This window comes from Nicotiana tomentosiformis, chromosome 8, assembly GCF_000390325.3.
Source record: "Nicotiana tomentosiformis chromosome 8, ASM39032v3, whole genome shotgun sequence".
Taxonomy (NCBI): domain Eukaryota; kingdom Viridiplantae; phylum Streptophyta; class Magnoliopsida; order Solanales; family Solanaceae; genus Nicotiana; species Nicotiana tomentosiformis.
In genome coordinates, this window is record NC_090819.1 from 103,940,887 (window position 1) to 103,955,438 (window position 14,552).

Genomic DNA, 14,552 nt, shown 5'->3' on the forward strand with positions numbered 1-14,552 from the left:
ATGAATCCGGGTCCGTTTGCTCAAACCGTTGACCGAAGTCAACTCAAGTGGATTTTAAGGCAAAATTTCATATTTTTCTTAGTTTTTAACATATAAGCCTTCCGGAAGAACACCCGGACTGTGCATGCAAATCGAGAAAGGCTAAAATAAGGTTTTTGAGACCTCGAAACACATAATTAGGTTCTAAAATCTAAGATGACCTATTGGGTCATTACAATTTTACAAATATGTTGGCTATATTCTCGAGTTTTGTTTGTATTCTACCTTCCCTATCCTTCAATTGAACTATTGCTTGTTGGAGTTTTCTATGCTTAATGACAAATTATATCATTACCTTGGAACTAATTGTACTAAAATCTTGACGGACCGCCAAAAGCTCTAATGTATGAGCACAAACTTACCTATAGCAAATCAAAAAGTTGCACGGTGTATCCGCTAATGAGATTGATCTTGGTGGAATGTCCCCGTTTTAACTGGTCTTAATAAAATGTCCCTGCTTTTGACATGAACACCATAGTTCGTCAAAGTTTAAAGCTTGAAATTCTTGTTGTGTTGGAAAATAGAAGTTAATGATTGATTATTGTTAACATCATTTGAATGCTGATAATTTATGCAGAAATTTTAATTCAAACACATATTTTGATGATTTACTATAAAATTTCAAAACTTTATTATTGGAACTTATGAAGTGTTAAAGAAGACAAAGTGAGCCTCTGTGTTATTTGATTAAATCGGTGATTGAGGATATTTTTGTTTGTAGTTGGAAGCTTTGTTTCAAATTTGAGATAATTTGGAGTAGATTTGAAATAGTTGGTTCGAAATCGAAGTTGCAAATTCGAAAAATACTTTAATAAAACTACCCAAAAAAAGTATATCAATCAGGTAGACTTCGATGAACAATTTAAGAAATAAACAAAGTAAATATAACATCTACTCTATCAATCCGGTGGAGAAATTTTGAAAAGCAAAAGTATGACAATTAGGTAGACTTTAATGAACAATTTCATCCAATAGAAAAACCCCTTAAGAGATGTGTGCATGTCAAGAGGGCTATTTTTAAAATACTACCATATTTGGCTAAGACCAACCCTTTGCGGGTCTCCATTCCCATCATTCTCCCATAGCAAATACACACTTGCCATATATCGAACCATCCAACTCAAACTACCAATTTTGCTACTTTTGGTCGATCTTAATCGATGTTTTGTTCTACCTCTCCTCTTCGTTCTCTAATTTGTAATTCTATAGTGCAACAAACTAGATATCTTTATAAGATTATTTTTTTTTCATTAGTAGTTCTACAGAGGAAAGAATGTCATGCTCTATAAATACCAGATTGTCTTAATTTTTTTCTACCAATCAGCGCATCAATTTTAAGGGAAACCTTTGCCCGATATGAATTGTCAACTCTTGATCAAGACGGTGATCTAACGGTAAACCTTCACTAATATAATCTACAACACCTAAGAGTAGACTAAATAATCAAATCAGAACAAGCCAATCCACCCACAAACATGCATATATTGTCAAATCCAGGATTAAGAGATTCTCTCTACAATGCCCACATAGGATCAAAACAACAATGATCACATATCCAGTCTTTGTAATGGATGATTCTGCCTATCATATTTTATTTCCTCCCTTCTTGCGCACCTGCTGTTGTGTTCTTCAGTATCTGCAGATTTAACAAAACAAGTCAAACCCCAAATGTATACCATTTTCTTTTACTTACTCCTATTGAAATTACAACAACAACAATAAAAAACCCGGTATAATTCCACCAGTGGGGTCTGGATCTTACTCCTATTGAAATTGAAGTTGATTAATAGAAGTCTGTTTGTGTGGTATCAGACAACCAGATAGCACAACTATGAAATTTAACAGGAGAATTGATTGACTTTGGTAGCAGTACCAAAGAGAATGATTGAGATGGGCTTACATGAAGCAACATAGACAGTTAAAGTTCACATAGCCGACCCCAACTTGCACGGGATTGAGACGTAATTGTTGTTGCACCAAAGAGTATATAACTGGCCTTAACATCCCTATGTGGTCTGAATGGATTTCCTTCAGTTGTTGGCTTTATTACCTGGCTAAAGGCAATTCTTTCTCTTAACAAGAAACAACTACTCACCTAGACAAGAGAGTGGATCTAGAAAACTGAACTTAATCCAGTATTGGTTAATTGATTTTAGAATTAAACAAGACATACATCAACATGGATAGTTACAAAGACAAAGGAACTTCTACCTATTCCATGCCTCATCCTGCCAGGATTTATCGACTAAACTAGACCGAAGGTAAGTGACATCCTACCCCCCTAATTCGGACCAGCACAACCTATGAGATAAGACAATAGGTTAATGGTGAAAAAGATAAAACTTACGAGATCAGACACTAGGTTAATGCTGAAAAAGGAACCGATTAGATTAGACAATAGGATAATGGTCACACCAATGAAACCAGGTGAGACCAGATCCTGGAATAAGAAGCTAAAGATTTAAGAGCAGAGAGCCAATGCTTCAGATAATATCTCACTGACCAACTGTCATACTCCTATAGAACAAATTGAACTTCTCCTAACCAGCAATCTTACTGGAGGAATGATTAAGCAGCATTTGAAGCGTTTTTGCCTGGTTGTAGGAAGTTCCTATGTTAGTTAGCGGCATCTGCTACTAGAAACAGTTAAGTCAGCGTTTTAATCGTGATAAACCTAAGGTTAACAGTTACATAGCATTGCATTCCCTAAGATGTCTTTATTGATATTCACAGCAAGAGCTAGACTTAATTCATTCTTGTTTTAAGTCTGAAACCCCAGCTAACTTGAAAGAGAGATAGCAGAAGTAAGTCCAGAAGAACAGGTAAGCACCAATCTCACTGGCAAGGTACAGAAAGTATTAAGAAAGGGTGAGTATGAAATGACTATGCCATTTAAGAAAAGAAGAGGCTGAAGAATGTGTATGGATTCAGAGATGACATTAGCTCAAAATTAAAATAAAAAGCTAGTGTTATCAGTTCATGCAACAGTGACAAGCCTTTAATAGCTGTTTGCAGTAATATCTGCAAAAAATAAGGTAATATCTGCAGTTTCCAAGTGACATGAATTGGTTTCCGAGATTTACTACAAGGCAATAACTAAGAATAAGAAGCTGGCATCACATCGCATGGATGATTAAGCAATTCCTCACATTTCTTGCAAGCATATATACTACTAGTAAAGAACTCCAAAAAATTGAGCTAACAAAGAGAGGAATCTACAGGAGCACTTTACTCATCAATTATTTGTTGAGCTTAAGTGCTACTAATTAAATTTGCATTTGATGGTTAGTAAAAAGGGATATTTTGAGCATTTAGATGGGTACAAAGCTGCAGTGCTTTAATTCATGTTCAGAAGCAGGCACATTGATATTGCTGTGGGATTACATCATACCAAATGTAATTTTAGGATGCTGAAATCATAGCATAGTATTAATATGATAGTCATACTTTTAACTCCTCCAGAATGTTACCCAAAAAAAAAAAAACTGAACCAGACGAATGGCAGGGATTACCTGCTTAAGATAAAACTCTTTTCATCAACTTAGCAGCTGCTTTTAGATAATCTTATTATCAACGTAAATCTGCTCATAACCAAACTAATCTCAAGAATATTATTGATTCAACAGGAAAGACGAGAAAGGCTACTTAACCTTATAACAACGGCTCAAGATCTATCATTGCTGCACAGTTAAGAATTTATCTTTCTAATTCCTACCTATTACAGGCTACATTTGCTAATACTGACAGTTTTGTACTTACACTGCTTTAAACAAAAAGAATAACCAAAATTACATTTAAAATGAGCAAAAGAAAGAAAAGCAGATCCACATGATATGTCAATATAACTCAACCTTTTAAGGAATGGGACATGACACATGTCAAAGGAATGAAATGATGGTATAGTACTTAACTAGAGAATGACATAGCAAGCAATTTAAAGGAAGCAACAAGTAGTAAGAGTAACAAGAAAATTTACATGTCTAAGCATCTGGTTCTCATTTTGCAAAGTGGATAACCTCTCTTCAAGTTCTGCATTTTTTGTTTCCAATTCTTTCACCCTTGCTTCTAGGTCTATCAAGTATGCTTTCTTCCTCTCCCTTGCTTGCTGTGCTGAGACTCTATTTCTCAGCAACCTTGTCTCACCCAACATTGCCCACACAAAAATACAAGATTAACTAAAAGTACTAAAATACACAAACACTTAAAAAAAATTTGACACTATCAGTATACTTTAATTGTAACCAACAAGCAACATGCCATTTATCAGAAAACGTTGAAAGAGATAGGTATGAGTATGGAAGCCCATAACAGCGACACGTCAAGTGGGTTCAGAAATGACAAGTCTACATACCTACGTGGCATGACATGATTGGATAAAAGGATTAAAAAAGAACCACTTTTTGTTTTTACCTTTTTAGCCTCTTGTTTTCTTTGTCAGCTGGACTTCTTCCTCTCTTCCTTTGAGTCCCAGCTGACGGCTGAGTTTGACCGGTGGCGGAAGTGCCATCTCTACCAGAAGCTGAGGTGGTTCCGGTGGCTTCTCCGCCCATCTCCGGCACTCTTCTGATCTCATCATCACTCTCCATACCTTCACAAAACACTAAACAACCTCAAAAAAAAAAACATTTTTACTCTTAACATTCTTTCATCCCCAATAACCTAACTTTCTCAAAATCTCGGCCTTACCTACAATCCAAAATCACACATTCTTCTAAAACCCACCTTAAAAACTCCAAAATTAACTCAAAAAGCTGGGTTTTCCCCCAAAAATATAACATCATAAGTGCAAGTTCAACACTTCAAAAATTGAGTTGGATGAGTAAATGGGAAAAATGAACCTTCTTTGACTTCAGAAACACTTCACTTCAACATTACTCCTCCCCAAGAACCCACCTTTCTCGAAAATAAATGATAGCCAAAGTCCAAAATCACACATTTCTCGCAAAACCCACCTCAGGAATTCCAAATTTTAATTCTTTACCAGCAAGAAATTTCAGAAACAGGCTAAAGATTGAATTTTGAATAAAAAACAAGGAAAATAAGAGGGGAAGAATTGAACCTTCTTTAACTTCAAGATGGAGAGCAGAGCTAGAAGATCTCTCACTACTTGAAGGTATAGAACTAGCAGCAATGGAACTGGTCGCTTGTTCTTGCATTTTCAAAGACAAAAATGTAAATAAAAACAAGTTAGAATTTAGATAGTATGAAGAGTTAAGGGGGTTATGAATATTCAGATATTTATCTGACAATGTCGAGAAAAAATATAGCGGGACATGAATGTTACAGTACTAAAGCAAAGAAGAGTGGGGAGTGAGGAAGCAAGTTGATGGAACAAAGACCGTTGGATCAGTTTAGATCGGACGGATATAAAGGGGTAATCGTGGATAGTTTTGGAGCCATAAGGTGTTGGCTTAATCAAAGGTTGATATGTGAGTATCGTGGAGGAATTTTAGCCTTTGGATTCGGATATGATTAAAGGTTTGGATTAATTGATTGAATTAGGTACGATATTGGGACCAGCTATCTGCTGGCTAAAATAAAAGTGCTATTGGTTTCTGGACTTTCGAGCCAAACTTGCTTTTACTGTTTTGCCCACAATAGATATTTCTCAACTTGAGAAAATATTGAATTTAAAGTTTTATGCACATTTGGTTCATGGAATCATGTGAATATTGTTACAAGGAAAGTATTGATCATAATAAACAGAGTTGCTATGCAAAGATTACCTAACTCAAGGGCAATTTTTACTTTAATTATTTTTATTTATACATTGCTAATATACAGATTTTTATTATATTCCACATAAAATATACATAGATCATAACTTATACGAGTGTTAAAATGTGGAGCATAATATCACTAACTAAATGCTTCATTGGTTATGCATAGTTTTATACAACCAATCAAATGTACATCAGTATATCGAAATTTTATTTTGGGATTACTCTTGTTCATGCTATCAACCAAAATCAAAGACCGGACCATTAATGTGGACCATCTAATCTCACTTGGAATGAATTCTTCCTAAATTTTGTAACTATGCGTTGTATGGAATATAAATACATCACTACATCTCCTACTAACAACATCAACACCTCTCCAATAACGGTAAAATGGAGCCCCATGATAAGTGGGGATTTTGATTGCTTTTTAACGCCTTTTAACTTTTGTTTCAGTCTAAAAGCATTAAATTATGCTCCAGGAATTAATGAAATTGTATAAAATTACAGGAATGCTAGAAGTTGGGCTCCCGAGATGAAATCCGACTCAAAGAGGAGTAGTCCAAGTACAAGGCAACAAAGGGCACAGAGGCACACAATGTGCGGTCCGTAGAAGGAATTTTGCTGCCGCAGAAGAACTTGCGGACCGCAAAATTCCACCTGCGGCCGCAAACAAAGAAGGAAAACTCAGCAAACCATGTAGATTTCTGCGGCCGCAGAAAATTATCTTGCGGTCGCAATCCTACTATTGCGGACCACATAAGAGTGACTTGCGACCGCAGTTCTAAATCTGCGGACCGCAAAAATGTTGTCTCGCCCCCGCAGTTCAGAATTGTGCGGCCGTAGAATCCCAACTCGTGCCAGATGAAGAAGTCTGCGGACCGAACATGGAATTGTGCGGCCGCAGAACCTCCCGAGGGGCATTTTTGTCAGAAATTTTCAGACTTGTATAAATAGAAGAGTTTCACGAAATTAGGTCAAGTTTGAACATCAGCAATCACTCTAGCCGTTTTTCTTTGCCATTTTTGGAAGTTTATTTTGCTTTGGTGTATTTTACAATAGATTTAGTCATTTTAATCTTTAATTATGAGTTTAATTAGTCTTTCTTCTTCATTTTCTTCAACCCCAAGTATGAGTAGCTAGATGTTTACTAGGGTTGTGACACAACCCTAGTCTGTAAACCTTATGGGTATTTAATTTAGGGCTTGTTTATGATTGAGTATTTATTATTTAGCTTAGTTCATGCTTTATTTTGAGGAATTAATAGTTACAAACATTAGTTCATGCCTATTTGACTTAGTCTCTTCTTGAGAAAGAGAGACCTGGTCTAGGATAACTTGGCTAACAAAGAATTGGGTCAATTGACAGATTGATTTACCAAATTAAAGGGTCCAACCTAGAGATAGTAATAACCCGACTTGAGCTTCTATCAACTGTTTTGTGTGTTATCCATTTGATCTTGAGAAATACACGCCAGTCAATAGAATAAGCATTAAAGTCTTTATCCCATTAGGCAAACACCTATGTAACGGTCATAGCCCTAGGCTCTTTATCAATTTAGAAAAACCCCAAAAATAATTATCTCTAATTTTTTTTCTTTATTTGGCAATCAATAGAGTAAAATTAGAAATAGAAAATCAATCTTTTTGTGGAAGTACAATCTCAATAATTCAATCATGCACATTGAAATATATACCCCTAAATCCCATCTTAGCTCCCTGTGGATTCGACCCTGACTCTTAGTTGGGTTTGTATAATTGCAAACGACTGTTTCATACCTCTTTTGAGTTGTGCAATTGGACGCGATCACTCCCTAATGTCAAATGAGCTAAAACTCAACATTGGCGGGTGTTCAAAGGCAGCTATAAAAAGGCAGGATTGGTGAAATATTCCGGTATAAATTTGGAAACTGGATCATGGGCTACAAAATGCTCGCTTATGGCTACACGCCCACTTACATAGAACTCCTCGCGCTAAAAAGTGGACTTCTAATAGCAAAAAATTGTAATTTTCATAGCTTAGAAATTGAAACTAATGCTACTAAAATACCTCAACTGCTTTCCCATAACAATTGTTCTCTCTACTCAAACCTTGTTAATGAGTGCAGTTTATTACTGAAGGAATCGGAGAATACAATGATCCGACACAATTTCCGTGAGGGGAACAAACTTGCACATAATTTGGTAAAGGAAGGATCCAAGCAATCAAGCAATACTCCCTTATCAACAATGTTTCACCCACCGAATGTTTTTTGGAAGTTTCTACAGGAGGACAAAGCTAGAGCACCTACTACTAGATTAGTATCTACCACCGTACTAAACAAGCTAGCCGAACTTGGTAATTTTAATAGTTTTTGTACACATATGGCTAGTAGCTTCTCTGGCTCAGGTGTTTTTGATGCCCCTAATGATGATAACAACTAGGTGGGAATCCAAACTAGAGTAAGAATTTAAAAAGTAAATACGGAAGCAATAACAATAAGGAATTGAACAACTAGAACTAAAGGGCAGAAAATAAAAGATATGAAAAAATTCAAGGAAAGAATTCCAAGAACTTCCAAGAACGTAAGTTCTATAGCCTTATCAAGATCAAAGCAACAACGTCTTGATTTATTGAAGAAATCAAACGCCTTTACTTAAAAGCAAATCAAAATAATAGATTCGGATCTTGACCGCTTTACGAGTAACTTGAGACAATAATTAATAACTAGTATTAATTGCCTTCTAAGAATACCACAAAGGAATCAAAGATATCACAATAGAGAAGTAATCTTACTACTTTGAACTATGAACTAGTAAAGGTTGAAAGATAAATCTCAAAGCACAAGTAACAAAGGTTCAAAAGAACTCTCAAAGTATGATATACTTAATCAATAATGAAGTTGTCTCAATGAATGAGAAGAACTCCTTATTTATAGGAGTACTAAGGCACAAAAAGTCCTTAAAATTAGGTAGGGTGGTTGCTAAGGCATAAAAAGTCATTACAATTAGGTATGATGGTTGCTAAGGAGAAAGAAAAGTCATTACAATTAGGTGGGGGCAGCCAAATCCTTTTGGGGCAGATTTGGACCTTAAAACTACTAGTTTGGGTCATTGATTTGGACTCCAATTGGGCTCCTTTTGAAACATACCCTTTTTGACCTCTTTTAAGCTCATTTTGAGCCCCTTTGGTGGACTTCAATGGCTGATTTGGTGGCCCAATCTTCCTCCTCTTGGACTTCAATTTGGATCACCAAATAATTGTAAAACTTGGATAATTCATCTACTTTGGGCTTGAGCTCTTTCTCTACAATTAAAAGCTTCTTTATTTTTCATTGAAGTCCAGCAACCTTAGAGTGTAACTCTTTAGCTTGAGATCTTGTAAATGGCCTTGGAGCTTCCAAAACTCTATCATTTTCCTTGATGCTATCATTCCCCTTTTCTTGAAAAGAATTCGTCCCCGAATTCGATCCTACATCAAACAAAGACAAGTCGGCAACATTGAATGTAGCACTTACTTGGAACTCACCAGGTAGGTCTGGCTTATAAGCATTGTCTCCAATCCTTTCAAGGACTTGAAATGGGCCATCTCCTCTAGGGTGAAACTTTGACTTCCTTTTGGAGGAAAATCTCTCATTTCTAAAGTGAACCCAAACTAAATCTCCAGGTTTAAAAATAACTTGTTTTCGACCCTTATTCTTTCTCAAGGCAGTTTGCTCATTTTTCTTCTCAATTGCAAGCCTTGTTTGTTCATGAATTTTTTTCATCATCTCAGCCTTTGTCCTACCATCAATATTAACAATATCATTAGTAGGTAATGGTAATAAATCAAGGGGAGTGAAGGGATTAAAATCATAAACAACCTCAAAAGAAGACATACATGTAGAAGAATGGATTATTCTATTGTAAGCAAATTCAATCATAGGTAAGTGATCCTCCCAAGAAGTTAATTTACCTTTCAAAACAGCCCTCAACATGTTTCCTAAGGTTCTATTAACTACTTTAGTTTGTCCATCAGTTTGTGGGTGACAAGAAGTAGAAAACAACAATTTAATGCCTAACTTCCCCCAAAATACACGCCAAAAGTGGCTCAAAAACTTAGCATCCCTATCACTAACAATAGTTCTAGGTATACCATGCAATTTACAACTTCTTTTACAAAAAGATCAGCAACATGGAAATATATACCACATGGAAATATCTTTTGAAGCATCATTAGTCTTTAAACAAGGAATAAAACGAGCCATTTTAGAGAACCTATCTACCACAACATATATACTATCCTTACCATACCTTATTCTAGGCAAACCTAACACAAAATCCATAGAAATATCAATCCAAGGTGAAGTAGGAACATGTAATGGCTTGTAAAGACCATGTGGTAACACTTTAGATTTAGCTTGTTTACATTCCAAACACTGTGCACACATTCTTTCAACATCTTTTCTCATTCCAGGCCAAAAGAAATTTTCAGCAAGTATGTCTAGTATCTTTGGGACTCCAAAGTGACCCATAATCCCTCCACAATGTGCTTCCCTTACAAATACTTCACGTAAAGAGCAATTAGGGATACACAACTTATTTTTCTTAAAGAAAAAATCCATCTTGGAGGCTAAACCTCTCAAAAGGATCCAACTTACAATCTGCAAAAATCTTGTCAAAATCAACATCATTAGCATAAAGTCCCTTGATTTGATCAAAACCCATCAATTTAGAAGTCATGGTAGAAACTAAGAGATACATTCTTGAAAGTGCATCTGCAACAACATTGTCTTTCCCTTGTTTGTAAGAAATTACATAAGGAAAAGTTTCAATGAATTCAACTCACTTAGCATGACTTCTACTAAGCTTACCTTGACTCTTCAAGTATTTCAAGAATTCATAGTCACTTTTAATGACAAACTCTCTTGGCCACAAGTAATGTTGCCATGTGACTAAAGCCCTTACCAAAGCATATAACTCTTTGTCATAAGTGGAATAGTTCAATGTGGCTCCACTCAACTTCTCACTAAAGTAGGCAATATGTTTAGAATCTTGCATCAAAACAACACATATTCCTTTGCCAGAAGTATCACATTCAATTTCAAAAGATTTAGAAAAATCAGACAATTGTAACAATGGAGCAGAACATAACTTTTCTTTCAATAAGTTAAAAGCATCATCTTGTTCTTTTCCCCCATGTAAAATCTTATCCTTTTTAATAACTTAAGTTAAAGGAGAAGCAATGGTGCTAAAGTCTCTCACAAACCTCCTATAAAAACTAGCAAGTCCATAAAAACTCCTAACTTCAGTTACACTCTTAGGTTTAGGCCATTCTTTTATTGCTTTAATTTTCTCTTCATCAACCCCAACTCCTTTAGAACTAACCACAAAACCCAAGAAAATCACACGATCCACACAAAAAGTACACTTTTTAAGATTAGCAAATAAGAGTTGCTTTCTAAGAACTTCAAAAATTTGTTTTAGGTGTTCTACATGCTCTTCTAAAGTGATAGAAAAGATCAAAATATCATCGAAGTACACCACAATAAATTTTTCATGAAAATCCTTAAAGATATGATTCATTAATCTCATGAAAGTGCTAGGTGCATTAATCAAGCCAAAAGGCATAACTAACCACTCATAAAGCCCATATTTGGTCTTAAAAGCAGTTTTCCATTCATCTCCAGGATTCATTCGAATATGACGGTAATCACTTTTTAGATCAATTTTAGAAAAGATTTTGGATCTATGTAATTGATTCAACATGTCATCAAGACGAGGAATAGGATGGCGATACTTTACCGTTATCTTATTGATTGCTCTACAATCTACGCACATCCTCCAAGTTCCATCCTTTTTGGGTACCAATAGGACGGGAACAGAGCAATGGCTCATGTTCTCTCTCACAAAGCCTTTCTCAAGCAGCTCCTCAACCTGCCTTTGAAGCTCTTTTGTCTCTTCTGGATTACTCCTATAAGTAGGCCTATTTGGGATTTGTGATCCAGGCACAAAATTAATTTGATGCTCAATGCCACATAAAGGTGGCAATCCATTAGGAATATCTTCAGGAAAGACATCTTCAAAATCCTGCAAAAGAGAAGAAATACTACTTGGCAAAGAAGAAGTTAGTAACTCAGAATTAATCAAAGCTTCTTTGTAAGTAAGTAGTATTATGAGCAACCCATCTTTTCTTGCATTTAAACACTCTTTGGCTTTTATATAAAAACTCTCTTTTTTATTTCCTTAGCCTCTTTCCTCTCACCAAGACTTTTTATTTTTTCATTCAAGCCCCTTTTTATCTCTTCTCTCAAATTGTTGCCTTCTCTCTTTCTCTCAACCATCTCTCTTTTTTTCTAACTCTTGGCCTCCTTTCTTTTCTTTTTCCTCAAGCTCACTTTTTATCCCTCCCCTTGGTTTTTCCATTGTTTCTCTTAATCTTTTTTGATCTTCAAACACTTGAGAAGGAGATAAAGATGCAAGAGTAAATTTCCTGCCATTTAGCTCAAGAGAATATCTATTCTTCCTTCCATCATGAAAAGCATTCCTATCATACTGCCAAGGACTACCCAGTAAGATATGACAAACTTGCATAGGGACTATGTTACAAAGAATATCATCCTCATATCTACCAACATTGAATGAAATCATGCATTGTTTGTTTACCTTTAGTTCACCACCATCATTTAACCATTGGAGTCTATAGGGAGTAGGGTATTTCATGCATGCAAGTCCTAATTTTTTCACAAAGTATGAACTCACCACATTAGCACAACTACCACTATCAATGATCATAGAACAAGTTTTTCCCTTTATCCCACACCTAGTATGGAATATATTCTCCCTTTGTTCTTCAATATTGCTTCCCAAATTGATAGTCATAATCCTCCTAACTACCCCAATTATGCCATCATTAGGTAGTTATATATCATCATCATTATTACATCTCTCTCTTCTTCTCCCTCACTTTTTTCACTCTCATATCTTCCATCTTCTCTAAGAATGATGTTTCTTCTACTTGGACATTCGTGCATCATATGTCCCCTTCTACATTTATGACACTGAATATAACTAGAAGGTGTAAAAGGTTTAGAGTTAAAGGTTTTACCTCCCTCTTTGTTCTCAAATTTACCTTTATCCTTGTCTTCTTGAGGTCTAGAAGAACTCTTTATCTCTTGATTCGACCATGGCTTCTTGGAGATGGTGTTTGACCGACCTTTCCATGAGCTAGTTTGCTTTCTTTTATTTTCATTTTTTACCTTTACAGAGAAATCAACTAACTCATATATTGTTACATATTGTTGTAATTCTACTACATCAGCTATTTCCTTATTTAAACCATTTAAAAACCTATCTATTGTAGCCTCTTCTTTCTCCATACAATTAGCTTGGATCATAGCCATATCCATAACCTTAAAGTACTCATCCACAAACATGAAACCTTGCTTCAATATTTGAAGGTGTTGTTGTAGCTCTCTTTGAAAGTGTGATGGTGTGAATCTCTTTTTCATCACCCTCTTCATCTCAGCCCAAGTAGCAATTGGTGCTTGTCCTTCTTGCAATCTGTCCCTAGTAAGCTTTTTCCACTAAATAGCAGCATAGTCAGAAAACTCAACAATAGCAAGTTTAACCTTCTTACCCTCAGAGTAGTTTTGACAGTCAAAGATGGCTTCAACCTTTCTCTCCCAATCAAGGTACAAGTCTGGATCCCTTGTTCCCCTTAAAAGATGGCATCTTCATCTTTATACTGCTTATATTATCATCTTCTACTCTACCTCTTTGTCCCCTCCTATCTCTTCCAACCCTATCAAATCCAATATCATTAAAATCATCTATAGGGTTTTCTTGATTTACAATGGGAGCAAGGGGTACATTTCTCCTAGCTTGGGGCCTAATATTATTTTCCCTTCTAAGTTCAGCTATTGTATCATTTTGCTCAGCAATGGTGTCCCTCATCTCTTGGAGTTGCAAATTCCACCATTCGAATTATTGATGCATAACTTGCAAGGTAAAATCATTTCTTGCTTTGATTTCGTCTTCTTGAAGAACCCTTCGTTCATCATCACTACATGTATGTGACATCTTAAATAATTAAACTGTATTAGACAAATTGAATTTTTTCTCAACTGTTCTCACACACACTTTGCCTTTTTTTTTTCTTTTCTCGAAATAACCTTTGAACAAAATACTTTGTAGATTTATAGTTAAAACCAACTCGTATAAAGTTCTTAGTAGTGAAATATAGATTTTTGAGGAACAAATGAAAGAAGAACCAAATCCTAGAACTATTAGGCTCGGTTGAAACAAGACACGAACAAAAAGGAAATGATTATATATTTAGATTAGAAAGAGTAAGAAAAATTAAATTTTTGTCTTATCTTTGAAATCTAGGATCCCCTCTTCTTGTTTCCTTTGATAGTGTTTGGAAACAAATTAGAACAAAAGAAAGTTCCTGGAGAGCAAGAAATTGTTTTTTTTAAAATCGATTTTCATTTTTTTTTGTTTTTTTTAACTTTTTTTTTTTGCTCTTAGTATTCAAAAAATTCCCAGAATTATCAAGAACGAAATATTGATAGAACCGCTCTGATACCACTTGATAACGACTAGGTCGGGAATCCAAACTAGATTAAGAATTTGAAAAGTAAATGCGGAAGCAATAACAATAAGGAATTGAACAACTAGAACTAAAGGGCAGAAAATAAAGGATATGGGAAAATTCAAGGAAAGAATTCCAAGAACTTCCAAGAACGTAAGTTCTATAGCCTTGTCAAGATCAAAGCAACAACGTCTTGATTTATTGAAGAAATCAAACGCCTTTACTTAAAAGCAAATCAAA

The 14,552-nt window shown here is 35.4% G+C and overlaps 2 protein-coding genes across 3 annotated transcripts; both read right to left on the reverse strand.

Annotated features, from left to right (window-relative positions):
- Nucleotides 1-1,501: 1,501 nt before the first annotated feature.
- Nucleotides 1,502-5,318, reverse strand: LOC104085929 (transcription factor HY5). 2 transcript variants are annotated; one of them, XM_009590053.4, is made up of 4 exons: nt 5,099-5,318; nt 4,450-4,627; nt 4,016-4,172; nt 1,502-1,675 (listed from the first exon to the last, which is right to left on the reverse strand). In XM_009590053.4, the coding sequence occupies exons 1-4, from the start codon at nt 5,193-5,195 to the stop codon at nt 1,631-1,633; spliced, it is 477 nt and encodes a 158-aa protein (XP_009588348.1). In that variant the 5' UTR covers nt 5,196-5,318; the 3' UTR covers nt 1,502-1,630. The 2 variants fall into 2 exon arrangements, with proteins under 2 accessions (XP_009588348.1, XP_009588347.1); XM_009590052.4 differs by having other exon boundaries at nt 4,450-4,639; nt 5,099-5,316.
- A 4,585-nt stretch (nt 5,319-9,903) lies between these two features.
- Nucleotides 9,904-13,672, reverse strand: LOC138897936 (uncharacterized). Its single transcript, XM_070183960.1, has 7 exons — nt 13,415-13,672; nt 12,976-13,302; nt 12,078-12,271; nt 11,355-11,825; nt 10,591-10,679; nt 10,378-10,515; nt 9,904-10,283 (listed from the first exon to the last, which is right to left on the reverse strand). Exons 1-7 carry the CDS (start codon nt 13,670-13,672, stop codon nt 9,904-9,906), a joined length of 1,857 nt encoding a protein of 618 aa, XP_070040061.1.
- Nucleotides 13,673-14,552: the final 880 nt, after the last annotated feature.

Bases quoted from the DNA above. Each gene is read 5' to 3' on its own strand.
- LOC104085929 (XM_009590052.4), bottom strand. From the start codon at position 5,195: ATGCAAGAACAAGCGACCAGTTCCATTGCTGCTAGTTCTATACCTTCA. The intron at 4,173-4,449 runs GTAAAAACAAAA...GGGTGAGACAAG, and splicing joins GAAAACAAGAGGCTAAAAAG to GTTGCTGAGAAATAGAGTCT. The intron at 1,676-4,015 runs GTAAATTTTCTT...TTAAATCTGCAG, and splicing joins AGAACCAGATGCTTAGACAT to ATACTGAAGAACACAACAGC.
- LOC138897936 (XM_070183960.1), bottom strand. From the start codon at position 13,672: ATGAGGGACACCATTGCTGAGCAAAATGATACAATAGCTGAACTTAGA. The intron at 13,303-13,414 runs GTACCTTGATTG...GCTGCTATTTAG, and splicing joins GGAACAAGGGATCCAGACTT to TGGAAAAAGCTTACTAGGGA. The intron at 11,826-12,077 runs GTTAGAAAAAAA...TTTGCCAAGTAG, and splicing joins GAAAAGAAAGGAGGCCAAGA to TATTTCTTCTCTTTTGCAGG.